Source organism: Schistocerca nitens, chromosome 2 (assembly GCF_023898315.1).
Source record: "Schistocerca nitens isolate TAMUIC-IGC-003100 chromosome 2, iqSchNite1.1, whole genome shotgun sequence".
Lineage (NCBI taxonomy): Eukaryota > Metazoa > Arthropoda > Insecta > Orthoptera > Acrididae > Schistocerca > Schistocerca nitens.
Genome location: NC_064615.1, coordinates 561,396,046 through 561,413,115, shown reverse-complemented (window position 1 = coordinate 561,413,115; position 17,070 = coordinate 561,396,046). Strand labels below are relative to the sequence as shown.

Below are 17,070 nucleotides of genomic sequence, written 5' to 3'. Positions count from 1 at the left end.
CCCCCCTTCCCCTCAGCAATGACCTCGACAAGTATTGACAGTGACCTTGAATATGAGATTCATAATTGCATCAGCTGTAGCATTAAAGAATAGGTCTTTTGAGGTTATCTCGTTCTCTCCTTGGCACCGTACTCGTGGGAACATTCATGATGCAGGTTGTGAAGAAAGAGGCGATTGTCAGCCGATGATCTTGATCATCGAGGGAATCAAGCGAGCCAAGGAAACCGTCTACGAAGGGAAATTCGGAACAAGCGAAGAGGAATGATATCATGGGGCGTCCTTCATCATAACAGTGCTAGGCCGCCCACTGTAGCTGTAACAAAGACGCTCATACAGTGTTTTCGATGTAAAATGTTTGACCACCCACGATAGAGCCCGGACTTGGCTTCCTCTGATTTTCATCTCCTTGCTCGCATGGACAGCGGGCTATGAGGTCAGCATTTTGTCACAGATAACGAGCTGCATATCAGCTAGAGAATTGGCGGAAACCACAGTCGGCTGCTTCTATGACGAAGGTATTGAAACTTAGTACAAAGCTACGACAAAAATATCTAAGTCGGAGCGGCGAGTAGATAGAGAAGTAGCTAGAAGGTTTAGCTAAATTTTGAAAATAAAAAATATTTAATTGTCACTGGGGTTTCCATTTCGCGACCGATCGGACCTTGGAAGAAAAATATCCCTCGTAAAATGACGTGTCGTACGGTAATTCGTCTTCTCCATTTGAAAGGGAAAAACATAACCACTATCGAAGCTGAGTTTGTAGAAGTATACAGCAACAATGCGTCATCATTTTGCACAGTGGTTAGATGGCGCAGACCCTTCCAGCGCGATCGAACAAGTCAGAACGACGAGAAAGATGTGGCAGATCATCTCTGTGGAGAACCAGCGATCGCAAACGAAGTCGAGACTATGATGCTCAAGACTGGTAGACTGGTGTATCACAATCCAGGAAATAGTGAAAATACTTAAAATCAAATATGGATCAGTTTTCAGTCTCCTGCACGATATTTTGGATATGACATAGGTCGCCACTGTGTGGGTTTCGTGACTGCTCTCGCCCATTCAAAACGTTCGTCAAACCGAGTCAGCAGCAAGTGTGTTACATATGTGTCAGGACAGTGACTGGACATTCTCTGTTAATTCTGTAGCTAGGTGATCGATGCTACTATTAGTGATTTTGCAAGGCCGGCAGCCATTATAAAACTTCCTGGCAGATTAAAACTGTGTGCCGGGCCGAGACTCGAACTGGGGACCTTTGCCTTTAGAGGGCAAGTGCTCTTCTAACTGAGCTACCCAAGCACGACTCACGCCCCGTCCTCACAGCTTTACTTCTGCCAGTACCTCGTCTCCTACCTTCCAGACTTTACAGAAGCTCTCCTGCGAACCTTGCAGAACAAGCACTCCTGAAAGAAAGGATATTGCGGAGACATGGCTTAGCCACAGCCTGGGGGATGTTTCCAGAATGAGATTTTCACTCTGCAGCAGAGTGTGCGCTGATATGAAACTTCCTGGCAGATTAAAACTGTGTGCCGAGTGTGTTCTTTCAGGAGTGCTAGTTCTGCAAGGTTCGCAGGAGAGCTTCTGTAAAGTTTGGAAGGTAGGAGATGAGGTACTGGCAGAAGTAAAGCTGTGAGGACGGGGCGTGAGTCGTGCTTGGGTAGCTCAGTTGGTAGAGCACTTGCCCGCGAAAGGCAAAGGTCCCGAGTTCGAGTCTCGGCCCGGCACACAGTTTTAATCAGCCATTATGCATTTACGAGTGCCTTATTTCCTTTTAATGCCTTGCTCGAACCTTAAATTACTTATCTGAGTAAATGGACAGCGTTCTGATTGCCAGGTAGTCGAGCCGGCATCGGACATTAAATCGACAAGTTATGTTGATGCTCACCCGTGGCACCTTGTAATAGTTGCAACTTAGTGACTGATTCTCATAGTTACTTGTGCCTGCAGCGCCCTATAGTAGAAGAGACTCCCTGATAGTTGCAGTACTCTTGGCGCGGCCATCTCGCGCATTCACGTAATGTGATTTTGCGTGTGTCTCTATGTGCTGCCAACTGCGAGGAATCAACTCTCACCGACTGTACTATAGTCACGCGGGAAATAAAAACGGACTCGTACGGCGAGTCTATTGTGTCCACAAGCTACTGCTGACGACATTGCACTGTATGGTCGTATTTCATATGAAAATGAGGCCCTACTAAGTGAGTTAGATCACGAGTTAAGGTGTGTGCGGTTAGTGGAGACTGTTGGGTATACCTTGGTGAGTGTGATCCAGTCCGCGCCACCAGGGTGGGACTTTTCCCAGCCGGACAGGTCGTAGAGGCGGTCGTGGACGCGCCACAGGCCCTCCGCACCATCATCCTCCCGCCGGCCCTGAAGCCACATCCCTCCCGTGTGGAGAGGCCCATCGCGGAGGGACGGGTACTTCCATAGGCCCGGCAGCGACGACCTGGACTTTTCCCTGCGGACACAGAAACAGTTTCACGTATTCGACATTCACGGCTGCGTCTTTTGTTTTGCAATATGTTAATCCTCAGACTGCAGAACGCTATAAGAGTGAACCAGAAAGAAACCTTACATTATCAGGAATGGCGAAAAGCAGTCTTATATGGCATTTAAAAAAATTAAATTTCTTACATAATTTTGTTAAGTTGTCTAGGTCGCAAATACGATGGGCGTTCAATAAGTAATGCAACACTTTTTTTCTTGGTAAATTTCAAGTGGAAAATGGCAGAACTTGCTGTGTGACATAGTGGAATATTCCCACTTCAGCCACTATAGTTTCACGAAGTTCCCATGGGTGGCGGCACTATGCTTAGCCTACAAAACTGCGTCTGTAACGGAGGAGCGTTCCAAGCAGACAGCTGTCATTGAGTTTCTTTTGGCGAAAAACTAGAGCAATAGACAATATTTCTATTACTACCAAAGATTACGTAGGCGCCCAAGTCATCTTGCATGGGCCATCGGTGTTTTGCGGTGAAGTTTTGAACTTCACTCTCGCTAACAAGGATACGAATGAACACGGTAACGGCTGGGTCACCGCTGCTCTTGTACGTGGACCAAAAGTCGATAAAGTAAAAGCGTGATGTCATCGCTTCTCGGACATTTCAGATTTGTGAAGTTTACAACAGAGATAAGGGTTCATCGTATTACATGTCGACTATGCCTTTGGTTCTCAGGACCAGGAATCATCGTAAAATAAATGAATCAGAAACTGTCTCAGTGTGGGTGAAAGATGTTGACAACTACACTCCTGGAAATGGAAAAAAGAACACATTGACACCCGTGTGTCAGACCCACCATACTTGCTCCGGACACTGCGAGAGGGCTGTACAAGCAATGATCACACGCACGGCACAGCGGACACACCAGGAACCGCGGTGTTGGCCTTCGAATGGCGCTAGCTGCGCAGCATTTGTGCACCGCCGCCGTCAGTGTCAGCCAGTTTGCCGTGGCATACGGAGCTCCATCGCAGTCTTTAACAATGGTAGCATGCCGCGACAGCGTGGACGTGAACCGTATGTGCAGTTGACGGACTTTGAGCGAGGGCGTATAGTGGGCATGCGGGAGGCCGGGTGGACGTACCGCCGAATTGCTCAACACGTGGGGCGTGAGGTCTCCACAGTACATCGATGTTGTCGCCAGTGGTCGGCGGAAGGTGCACGTGCCCGTCGACCTGGGACCGGACCGCAGCGACGCACGGATGCACGCCAAGACCGTAGGATCCTACGCAGTGCCGTAGGGGACCACACCGCCACTTCCCAGCAAATTAGGGACACTGTTGCTCCTGGGGTATCGGCGACGACCATTCGCAACCGTCTCCATGAAGCTGGGCTACGGTCCCGCACACCGTTAGGCCGTCTTCCGCTCACGCCCCAACATCGTGCAGCCCGCCTCCAGTGGTGTCGCGACGGGCGTGAATGGAGGGACGAATGGAGACGTGTCGTCTTCAGCGATGAGAGTCGCTTCTACCTTGGTGCCAACGATGGTCGTATGCGTGTTTGGCGCCGTGCAGGTGAGCGCCACAATCAGGACTGCATACGACCGAGGCACACAGGGCCAACACCCGGCATCATGGTGTGGGGAGCGATCTCCTACACTGGCCGTACGCCACTGGTGATCGTCGAGGGGACACTGAATAGTGCACGGTACATCCAAACCGTCATCGAACCCATCGTTCTACCATTCCTAGACCGGCAAGGGAATTTGCTGTTCCAACAGGACAATGCACGTCCGCATGTATCCCGTGCCACCCAACGTGCTCTAGAAGGTGTAAGTCAACTACCCTGGCCAGCAAGATCTCCGGATCTGTCCCCCATTGAGCATGTTTGGGACTGGATGAAGCGTCGTCTCACGCGGTCTGCACGTCCAGCACGAACGCTGGTCCAACTGAGGCGCCAGGTGGAAATGGCATGGCAAGCCGTTCCACAGGACTACATCCAGCATCTCTACGATCGTCTCCATGGGAGAATAGCAGCCTGCATTGCTGCGAAAGGTGGATATACACTGTACTAGTGCCGACATTGTGCATGCTCTGTTGCCTGTGTCTATGTGCCTGTGGTTCTGTCAGTGTGATCATGTGATGTATCTGACCCCAGGAATGTGTCAATTAAGTTTCCCCTTCCTGGGACAATGAATTCACGGTGTTCTTATTTCAATTTCCAGGAGTGTATAAAAAGATCGCACTCGTTGGTGATCTCACTCATTATTATAGAAATTAAATGAAGTTCCCTTCCTTATCCTTAATCCTTATTATTATGCAAAACGTTTAGGGAGACCAGGTGGTGAACAAAAGCACAGTGAGTCGTTGGGCGAGGCGTCTGTCATAAGCGCAACAAGGTCACGTAAAGTGTCCGATCTCCCGTGTGCCGCTGCATTGTTGGAACATGCCGACACTCTCATTCGAGGCGATCAGCGGATCACAAATACCTCACTGCACTAGTGGACGTCTCTGTTGGTACTGCTGTCTGATGTCCCCCCTTGGGGTGCAACGATCAACTCCGAAGTTATTTTGCTACCCTCAGGAAACTTACGAAACAACTTCAGCGTGTTCGTTGCCACAAAAATGCAAACGAAATTCTCTTTCGCCATGACACTGTATGGCCTCACAAAAGTGTGTGCACCCGAAAAGAGCTCACAAAACTGTTCTTCCTTAACCACTTTACACCCCGGATCTCGCACCTTCCGACTTCCATCCGTTTGCCCGAATGAAGAATGCACTCCACGGTAAGCAGTCCGCGGATAACGAGGAGCTTATTGATGCATCAAGTCGTTGGCTCCGACGTCGACCAGTACAGTGGTACCTAGTGGGCATAAAGAGCCTTCCAATAAGGTAGAGTAAGGCCGTCGCACTGAACGGAGATTATGTTGAAAAACAGAGTATTGCAGCCACAAGAATGGAGAATAATATGGGATATTGAAATCGGGAATAAAACTGATCTGTTTTTGGAAAAAAAGGGTATTGCATTACTTATTGAAGGATCCTCTTACTGTATGATGTTAAAATTTGATAACTGCATGGTCGAAACACATTAATATGGCGACTACCTATGTACGACGAAAACGTGCAATAACCACTCACAGATTACTTGCGGCAGCAGTAGCAATGGAGGGTATATAAAGCATATTGGGGGGGGGGGGGGGAGGGGACATGGAAAACAGTGCAGTCGTTGTAATGCAGGAACAGAGCAATTTATCTGGCGTCCAAATGGGCATCATTATTGGCTCTCGAGCCAAGGGTGGAAGCATTTGCGAAATGGCTAAGTCTGTAAACGGTTAGCATGCCGCCGTGGTTAAACTGTACCGTCCCTGGCAAAATGGTGCTATGCAAAGCAGGCGCGGAGACAACTGCAGTGCTCCACGGGGCATAGATAATAGTGGTGAACGATGGCTACAGAGATGTGGATGGGCGAACAGACGTGCAACTGTTGAGCAACTGGCCGCCCAGACGAACTAAGGAGCTACCAACAGTGTCTCCTCAGAGACCAATCAGTGAACATTGCTGGATGTGGCCCTCCACAGCAGGCGCCTGGTTCACGTAGCCATGCTGACCATTGCTCATCGGTGACGAAGGCTGGGATTTGCACGCCAGTATCCAACTGGACGTCCACTGTGTGGCGACAGGTGGCCTTTTCAGATGAATCATTTTTTTTTTTTTTGTTACATAGAACATATGGCCGTTGATGGGTACGGCGTATAACGCGTGAAGGCAAAGAGTCCACGCTGGAGGAGGGAGCGTTATAGTCTGGGGAATGTTTTCTGTAACATTCCCTGGGTGATCTCGTTATTCTAGAAGGCACAATGAATCGACACACGAATGCATCTATCCTTGCGGAGCATGACCACCCCCACAAGCTGGTAGATGGCACGATGCGAAAGGGTTAGCATGCCGCCGTGGTTAAACTGTACCGTCCCTGGCAAAATGGTGCTATGCAAAGCAGGCGCGGAGACAACTGCAGTGCTCCACGGATTTACACCCAATCGAGAATCTGTGGGACCACCACGATCGGGCTGTTTGCGCCACGGTTCTTCAACAGAGGAACCTAGCGCAGCTGGCCACAACACTGCAATCGGAATAGCGCCACATTCCTATCGATATCTTCCAGAACCTCTTTAACTCTGTTCCACCACGCCTCTCAGCCGTCCGCGCTGCAAAAGGTGATTATTCAGGCTTTTGACAGGTGGTCGCGTTAATATGACTGAACAGTGTAATTTCAGCTGTTCATACAACCATCTTCAGATCAGTCATGTTCAAGTATTATGTCAGCTTATAGAATAACTTGTGGAAACCAAAGAGAAACAATGTAAGTAGATCATGCTGCTCAAACTTGAATGTGATCTATACAAAACCCAAACAAGTCTTGTTTTTGTTTTGTTCTGACAAGTTATGTTTTGTAACGACGAAGTATAAATATTTTATAGTTGATTGCAATTTCATTGGATCAGTTTTTTATTACGTTGGTGTAGCCAGCATTTTATTGACGTTGTCTCTTATACGAGCGCCCGCATCTCGTGGTCGTGCGGTAGCGTTCTCGCTTCCCACGCCCGGGTTCCCGGGTTCGATTCCCGGCGGGGTCAGGGATTTTCTCTGCCTCGTGATGGCTGGGTGTTGTGTGCTGTCCTTCAGTTAGTTAGGTTTAAGTAGTTCTAAGTTCTAGGGGACTTATGACCACAGCAGTTGAGTCCCATAGTGCTCAGAGCCATTTGAACCAATCTTATACGAGCATCTACCATTTAGAGAGACTATTCGGTCAATCCGTATTCTATACACAGATATAATACTTTAGCGTAATTGACTTGAAGATGATCATTTGAACAACCGCAACTAGTTACCAATTTTAGTAAATATATTATTTGTCATCCAAATAATTTCAAAAAAAAATTGTAGTTAGCTTTTTTTTCTTTTAATTTCATAGACTCTTAAGGTGTTTTTTCTGAGTACCTTGGTATAAGGCAAACGTAGTCTTCTGCGGCTCGTTAAAGTCCAAGTGCAGTTCGTTTGATTTCTTACCTCCATATACGTTTCTATTGCTCTGAAATATATGCACAACAGTGCAAACATCGACGGTCTTTTTGGAAACAAGCTCGCATCATGCAATAACGCTATTTGTCGCTGACGACAGTAATGCCCACATTACTCTTCGCCCTCAAGCTTACACTCAGTACTAGTTAGTTCTCTCTCTCTCTCTCTCTCTCTCTCTCTCTGTCTCTCTCTGTCTCTCTCTCTCTCTCTCTCTCTCTCTCTCTCTCTCTTTCCCTTTTCTTTCTTTCTTTCTTTCTTTCTAACAAGGGAAACTCTCCATCGTACCCCCCTCATGTTTAATGGTAAGATGGCTCAGTGCCCAGCTCTTCAAAAATTGAACACATATCAAGCATGAAAACAGGAAGAAGGTGTACGGAACAATGAAAAAAAGGCGAAATTGAAACATGACAAGAAGTGGAATTATAGGGTAGATCGGAATAGTAACTTCGTCGTGGTGAAGTAGTCATGGTGTTAGAGTGACACGTAAGCGAGTCTTTTTCGAGCCTCCCTGGTACCAATTTTTTTTTTTTTTCAAATTTGTGGCTGTGTCGTGGTGTAAAGTCCGCTTGTAACAGCGGGGAGTAAAGAAGGAACCTATAATGACAGTTGATTCTGCACAACTACTCTATTAGCAACCGAAAGGAATTGGCCTTCGAATGGGAACCGCAAACGTTTTATGACAAGGCGACACGTCAACCGAACCCTCCATCGGAAAACAAGTCTGGTGTGTCATACACGGCATTAATGTCAGTACGTGTGTCGTATGATAGGAATCTCTTATCAACGCATGTAATTTGTACGCCTGGTAAGTGACTGAGATATGCCTCCTTGCCCAATTTAGGTGTTCGAATGAATGTGAATGTGATCACTCCCAAGGAAATGAGTAAAACACAGCAGTTTGTCACATAAGGTGCAAAAAATGAACGCAACGGTTTCAAAGTCACACAGTTCCTCTGTGCTCTGTCAAAACATATGTTTTTAACCTTTTTAAGTTGCATTCCGTTTTAGGAGTTTTGACTGTTGAATTCCTTTGTTGTATTGTAGTTCACACCAGTTTATTTATTTTTTTCGTTTCTGTGAGACGTCTATGCAGCATCTCGCCTGCTCCCACTATTCATCACGTTTACTTGCGACTGTAACGTATTCTTACAACGTGATTCCCATTCTATAACCAATGCATAGTATGATTAACTGCTAAGACTACAGAGAGAGAACAAACATTTCAATGACCAGAGGGACAATTCATAATGTTCTGAAAAAAAGAAAATAAAATTTATAACCCGAGGGAGTTTTGAACAGGGCTCGTCCACTTGACAGTACAACACTGTGACCGCTTAACCACGACACCACGGCTGACCACTTTCGTTCAATATTGCACTTCTTAGCTTGAACCGTTCAGTGTTTCTATTTTGCTTTTTCCTTCGCAGTTCAGTACAATTTCTTCCTGTTTTTATGTTTGATCTGTGATCGCCCATCTTACCGGTAAATCTGAGGGGTGAGCGGTGGAGAGTTTCCCTTGTAAGCAATGTTAGTTATATGTCAAATGGGGTACACAGGCCAGTACGAGCCTTGTATTACATTGAGGAGTAAAGAGTTAGCTGGGGGAGGTGCTGATCGATCAAATGGAGTTATCTAGAGTCATGCAATGGAGTCACTTCGATTTTCCGAGGTTACTGGTAACATAGGTATCGAAATAAGCTGAAGTATTCATATCTGTGGTCACATTTTGATTTATTTAAACTGATAAATGGTTTCGGTTTTACATCAATCATCAGATCTTAGAAAGGACCGAGACGCATAGGATACAAAGTTGTAGATTGAGAACAGCAATGGGAGTTTTGTAGAGCTATACAAGATTTAACGAAACGCTATGGCCAAACTTATAGGAAACATTCCTCACACATAGACAAAGAAAATATGTTACATGGATATGATCCGAAAACTCTTTCTTTCCATGTTAGGCCACATTTTCTACTCTCTTCACATTCACATTAATCATGGGAAACACACAGAAACATAACGTACCAGCATTGCATGAAACATTTTATTACATGAAATGTTCAAAACAGGCCCTACCCTCTTGCTTGTATTAAAAAACACTTTCCTAAATGAAATGTTCCAAATGCCCTCCGTTATACACTAACGTAATAAAGTCACGGGATACCTCCTAATATCGTGTCGGACCTCCTTTTTCCCGGCTTAGTGCAGCAGTTCGACGTGGCATATACTCAACAAGTCGTTGGATGTCCCCTACAGAAACATTGAACCATGCTGCCTCTACAACCGTCAGGAGTTGCGGCGATGTTGCCGGTGCAGGATTTTGTGCACGAATTGAACTCTCGATTATGTCCCGTAAATGTTCAATGGGATTCATGTCTGGCGATCCGGCTGGCCAAATCATTCGTTCTAATCAAGAATGGCTCTGAGCACTATGGGACTTAACATCGGAGGTCATCAGTCCCCTAGAACTTAAACCTAACTAACCTAAGGACATCACACACATCCATGCCCGAGGCAGGATTCGAACCTGCGACCGTAGCGTCGTGCAGTTCCAGACTGAAGCGCCTAGAACCGCACGGTCACACAGGCCGGCCTCCTTCTAATCACCAGAATGTTCTTCGAACCAGTAGCGAATAATTGTGGTCCAGTGACGTGGAGCATTGTCATCCACAAAAATTCCTTCATTTTTTGGGAACATAAAGTCCATGAGTGGCTGGAATGGTCTCCAAGTAGCCAAACATAACCAGGATACAGTCCATTCCATGTAAACACATCCCCCGACCATTATGGAGCCACAGCCAGCTTGCAAAGTGCCTTTTGACAACTTGGATCCGTGGCTTCGTGTGACAATCTTACCAACTGAAATGGGGACTCGTCTGACCATGCCACGGTTTTCCCGTCGTTAAGGCTCCAAATGATATGGTCACGAACCCAGGAGAGGAGCTGCAGGTGATGTGCTATCAGCAAAGGCACTCAGGTCGGTCGTCTACTGCCATTCATTTCACGTAGTTTTACCTGTCTGTTAGCACTTACAACTCTATACCGCTGCTCTAGGTCGTCAAGTGTAAGCCATAAGCCATTGCGTTCTCCGTGGTGAGAGTAATGCCTGAAATTTGGTTTTCTCGGCACACTCTTGACACTGAGGATTTCGTAATATTGAATTCCTAACTATTTCCGAAATGAACTCTCTCTTGCGTCTACCTCCAACTACCATTCCACATTCAAAGTCTGTAAATTCACGTCGTGCGGCCATAATCACCAGTGAAACCTTTTCACATGAATCAGTGGGGTACAAATGACAGCTCCGACAATGCACTGCCCTTTTGTGCCTTGTGTACGCGATACTACCGCCATCTGTATATGTGGATATCGCTATCCCATGACTTCTGTCACCTCAGTATACATGCATCAACTCGTCGTCGCATGAATTCTCATGGGATGATGTATCCCTGGAGAACCACATCATCAACAAAGATTTTCTGTCACCGTTTGGGCCGGCATTGTCGGTGACAGTTAGAGCCTCGTGTTCTTCCACCCAGGCACGACGCAGTAACTTACCAGATTTTTCTAAAGAATACTCTACCTGTTCTGCTACAACATGTGCCTTTACGAGTGCGAGAAAACATGTACTTCATGCATGATAGAGCCCCTCTTCATTTCAGTGTTAAGGTTCGTAGACTTCCAAATAGCGCTTTCGGTAACAGACGGGTAGATAAAGGTGAACCAATTTTTGACCTCCACGCTCGCCGGACCTAAACCCACAGTACTTTCGTTTGTGGGAGCATTAGAAAGCTCTCGTGTACAGAACCACAGTGCAGATGTACAGAGTTTTCGTGCCCGTCCTGTAGAGGGCTGTGAAACAATACGCAGCTCTCCAGGACACGTCAATGAATTACGCATTCACTGTGACGCCAGGTTGATGCATGTATCCTTGTAACGAAAGGTATTTTGAACAATTTATTTAGGAAAGCTTTTCATACTGTAACCCAGAGGGTAGGGCCTATTTTAAATATTTCATGTAACGCTGCTACGTTCTATTTCTGTTTGTTTTCCATGAGAAAAGTGATTATGAAGAGAAGAAGAAAGGCAGCTCTAACGAGGAAATAAAAAGATATTTTATCTGCTATGTATGAGCAATGTATCCTGAAAGTTTCCGCCACCACATGAGGAAGTTCGGCCGTCGAGTCGCAGAGCTGCAAGTCTTTTCAGCTAACACCGCAATGGGTAACTTGCATGTCGATGATGATGAGGACAACACAACACCAAGTCCCCGAGCGGAGAAAATCTCCGACCCGACAATGAATCGAACCTGGACCTGCTGCAAGGCAATGAGATGCGATGAGTACTCATCTAATGATGTGGACTACATCTTTATGATTCCACCCAACTGATCGTATCTTCGAATTTCTGTTAAAGGAATCGAACTGTTACACTGCCGAAACCAGCGGTGTAACAGTTGTACTTTTTAACTTTATCTCGTAGGTTAAATCCTTATAAACATGACCGAGATAGTAAGGCAAAGTGAAACGTCCGCTTAGAAAAATTATTGAATTACTGTGCTGATAAATCTCTTACATTATTTGATTTTCAAACAGCTGATAAAAACTGAACGTACTCAGACATTTCGCTCTTTACCTATTCTGATCAACGCTACACTGACACACAATATTTTTTTATCGCAACGCAATCTGACTTTCAATAATCCCTACAAAAGAATGGCCCTGACTAACATTAACTTATACCTTTCAAAAATCACTTACCTCACAAAAAACTTCGTTACTCAAGCTACTGCAATACAGCGAGCGCCACTACTGCCAGCTAAATAAAAGATTCAAACTACTGAAGGCACTAACTACTGTTCAAAAGTCATAATATATATAAATCAGTTCACGATATCCAGTCTTACAAATTTACTGTCTCTATCCAGATCATCCGCTCTCAAAAATCCGCCATCTCTCTCCTCACATCCATCACTGCTGGCGGCTCACCTCCAACTGCGCAACGCTACGCGCTGTTAACAGCCAACTGCCCAACACTACAATAGCCAACAACAATGCAAACCAGCCACAGACTGCACACAGCACAGCCAGGGATTTTCATACGTGGCGTAACCAACATAAAAACCTAAACAGCCTACTTACATAGCCCCCATGCTACCCACAAAAAATTTTACAAATTGTTTTGGGCACTGGCCAATACATGTTTGTTAAATTTTTTTCACAATTACAATAATAAAGATATCAAACGCACGCACTTATTGATACAATGTTTGTCAAAAGCTAAAATTTTCTCACAGTCCATAAAGACAGTCCTGATCGTGCATCACAGTAAAATAGCAGTGTTTTTCTCAAAGTTTGAGCAGTAAAAGAAAATGCACACGAAAGTAGTGGATTTCCATGCAGTGTTGAAGAAGTAGTGTTGTCCTTCCAACGGAAAGACAGTCCTGACTCTTGAAATGCAGACAGGTAATGGGCCACAACAGAGCAAATCCACCGCAGAGTCTGTCGAAGTTTTGAAGAATATTTGTAGGTAGGTCATCACAGAGTAGACCCACTGTAGTCCTGGTAGAGATTACGGTATTGGTGGGCAACCAGAGGTCCAGACCCAGTGCAGTCCTTGTAGAAATAATGGTATTGGTGGGCCATCAAAGATGCATACCCACTGTAGTCCTTGTAGAGACGGGCAGCAGCCATCTGTTGCGACTGTGCAGGTGCACAATCACCATCGAAGATTCTTGCGGAGAATATAGCAAGTCCATAACCACCACTTGTGCAGTCACAAAGTTTTTGGAATTGTGCTTAGAACCAGCAATACTGTTAACCAGTCCCTTGCTGAATTATTAACACACGTCCAAACACTAACAGTCCTCTTTTTTTTCACATATTGTGCATATACTGTGACCAACAGAGATATGTGCAGTGAAATGAATGCTTACAAGTTTCTTAATTTGATGAATTGGTATCAAATACAATTTTATAACATAAAAATACAATAACAAAGGTACAAAATACATCATTAAAGAACATAACAATACAGATAACATTTGTAGTAAATGGGGCTTTACAAAAGAATAGAAATAAACATATACATCAGTGTTACAGGAATTATGACATAAGTAAATACATAAAAGATCAGAATAACTTTTGAAACATCAACTTCACACATGAGCATTAAAACAAAACAGAATAAATAATGTCTAAACATCTTTACAAAGTAAATAACATATTATCAGAAAAATTCTACAACGTAACTCTCATCATATAAACACATAAAGACAGGAAGAACACAAATACCCAAATACACAAATACACAAACATAGTGGGATAACACAAGAGGAAAGAGCAGGGTTTGTTTTCAGTGTAACATTTGGTACTGCAGTCCAACCCAAAACTTCATTCCATAGATCTTTCGTCTTATTTCAACATTTGTTTCCACCAAATCATCATATCCAAGCATGCTTTCTGTATTTATATGTTCACATATTTCTTACTTCATTATTTATTTTCCATTATCTTACCTCATCATTTATTTCCAAGAAAATCCTACCTAAACTTGTTGTCTCTAAACCCTACTTTTTTGTTCATATCCTCTTTCAAAATACTTTTTTGGCCAAACCATTTTCTTATAGCTTCTCAATGCATTTCTTCCAATTCATCATAGTTAGTTTCTTATATAGTCTACCCCCTCTTAAGCTAACTTACATCTACTGAGCTCAGATGCTAAACTAAGGGACGAGGCAATGTAGCAGCACAAAACAATTAATACAAACAGCAATAAAAAAAATGGAAATTGTCAAAGCAAGCAGCAGTAAATGTAATAACTTATATCTAAACATGACAAACCCACAAGCAGAAAAACTAGTACACTAAAGACAACAATGCACATAAGAGAAATGTCTATTCACATCTTAATGTCTATGTAATTAAAGTGGTGCACCACAAGAAGTTATTCTACCAAACAAATTACCAAGTAGTTGAAAAGAAAATTCCATATGCAATTCCTGTGAAGGGAAATGCCTTTTTGTGCTCCTTTGTTTTTTTGAAGTAGATCATAAAGTTATTATTTACTGGATCTGTAGGCATACAATATTTATATTAGTACATCTATAAAATTTTATTTTAACCAATTCTGCAGTGGAGCTAGATACTAGATATTAAACAAAATGAGCAATCTCTCAACTACAAAGACATTAGATATAAAATGTTTCTCATCATTTCATTAGGCATTTTAGTAAATATCATAAATCACGAGCTCCACAGTGTAATCATATGTTTTCAAGTTTGAACGTGTCATATTTGCAATGCTTTCTACAAAGAAATGTCAATAGTGAGGATAATGGCCTCCTTTTTTCTCCACCTGTACATCTGAAAGGCACACACTAATGGCATTTTTTCCAGGCGACTGTCGCACAGCTGGGTGCCCACGACGCATTACGTGAAGGTAGTCACTTAACTTTCTTACCGAAATATTTACGACACTAGTTTGCACTACAGTGACAGTCTCATATAAAATTTCACAGGTCGAGAATTTGCGTTACAAACGTGTAGAAACAATATCCTTTAAATATAATAGTGTCCAAAAAAATTTCGTCAGCATTGTGATACATTCACGCATTTACACAAATTTCATAACTCGTTAAAGTACGATTCTTGGTTTCCATCATCCTTTTTCACAAGTCAGAGTCCCTAACCACTACTCCTTATTCCTTACCTTATTACACATGTACATATTCATCAACACGTCTTCAATATTTCATCATAATAAATATGTAGCATAATCAGATTCCTCATACAGCATCAGCTTATTGATCATAAACATACCTCAACAGCATAATACACATCGTCGTCGTAATAATAACATCATAACACCTCAGTCAAATCTCAAAAACGTCGTAGCTTTCTGCAATAATTTCAAAACCTAAAACAAATTCTCTGCTCATTTAAATAGTGTCATCTACCTCAAACGTACTTTAAATATCATGATTCCATACCAAACACATCGTTCAAAGCTCTCATAGTATCATAATGGTTCCGAAAAAATATATGAACAGTTCACAAAGTACAGACAAAATACAATTTCATAAGTGTGAAGTTATCCAACTGTGTAATTGCATAAACATGTCTCACTGACGTAGTAAAAAAAATGTTTGTTTCTCTGTTATATAATCAGATAGCTGTGTAATTTATGTGTTAGAGAAATATGGTACCGATGTGTAAAGTTGTATAACCAAATACCATATTAGCTAGGGCTCCGTGTGCTTGCCAGACACATAGTACAGAATGTAGGCGTGTACCCCCTGAGGATTAATGTAATTATACCCTCAGGTGTTACAGATTACAGCAATGGAATAAAATGTATCAGGGAAAACCTTTGTACCATTGTAATTCAAAAATCTTTAAAAATAAATGTTAAGTACAAAATTAATCGCTCAAATACGTGTCCTTTAGCGCTAAATGTGCGTCTTGTTGTAAGATAATTCTGTGGAAGTGTCGTAGTTATCGTCCTCCGAAATCTAAGTTCTGCAGAAGTCAATGTACTTACCTCATCATAAACAAAAGTGAAATGCTATGCGTATAGATGTGGTAGTTATTACGTACATTACCGTGATCAAGAAAGTACTAACTGTAACGTATTGTTGTGCTACAAAAAAAGCTGTCTCATTGTAGCTATACCACAAATGTTACTACTAAAACATGTTTTACTTTCCAGAAGAATTCAGAAAAATTGAGCAGATATAAAGCAGATACAGCACAAAAGCAATAATGTAAATTGTGTCACACATTAGTAGCATCGTGATATAATCGTGTAGCTGTTAAAGAAACCAAATACTAAGTCATCTTTAATCTCACAAAAACTACTTCAAATAAGGAATGTCTTTTCAAGTAAACCAAAATGTTGCATTAAAATCTCATTAGCAGTATATGTTCTACGTATGTAAGCCTTATAGTCGTTACATAATCGTGCAACTAACAAGCAAGAATGTACACACACAGTAACACTGTGTCCTCTGGTCACTATCACAATGCAGTGGTAATTACTGTCTAAATATGTTCCCTAGGTTCTAGACTGGATAGTTAACTTCAAAACATTGTTGCAAGATAACAGTTTCAAAGTGTGACAACGCATACTAGTAACGTGAAGTGAAACGTTTTATGGCAAAGACAAAGTTAAAAAGCAGATTATCTTTCAATAGACGGTTTTACATGTGAAATGTGGTGTAAACCTTTACTCTTCCTAGTACTCAGCGTTTCAACTTCAACGCAATTATCATGTGGTATACGTCGGATTCGGTAAGGTCCATTGTAAATCAGAAAGAATTTGTGACTCAAGTGTTTCTTCTTATGTGACAATGAATGAGCTTTAATGAGAACTTACTGACCAATATATAATTTCTTTGCATTTGCTTTACCGTGTAGTTTTCTCCTTTTGTCTGCTGCAGAATTTACATTTTTAATAGCCAAATCAATTATGTCTTTGTGTCGAAGTTTACGTGTATTCGGAAAAGGTACAAGCTCTCTGATTCTGTTCGGTAGTTCTTCATTCTTCAGTAC

The 17,070-nt window shown here is 43.1% G+C and overlaps 1 protein-coding gene and 1 non-coding gene across 2 annotated transcripts in view; one reads left to right on the top strand and one right to left on the bottom strand.

Annotated features, from left to right (window-relative positions):
- Positions 1 to 17,070, bottom strand: part of LOC126236602 (cytochrome b5-related protein-like) — a 139,873-nt gene that overhangs the window by 46,451 nt on the left and 76,352 nt on the right. Inside the window, exon 2 of the mRNA XM_049946038.1 lies at positions 2,254 to 2,458. Coding sequence (XP_049801995.1) covers positions 2,254 to 2,458 — 205 coding nt within the window. The remainder of the gene's footprint in view (positions 1 to 2,253; positions 2,459 to 17,070) is intronic.
- Trnas-cga (transfer RNA serine (anticodon CGA)) lies at positions 1,651 to 1,725 on the top strand. The gene has a single exon. It is a non-coding gene; the product is annotated as a tRNA-Ser (tRNA).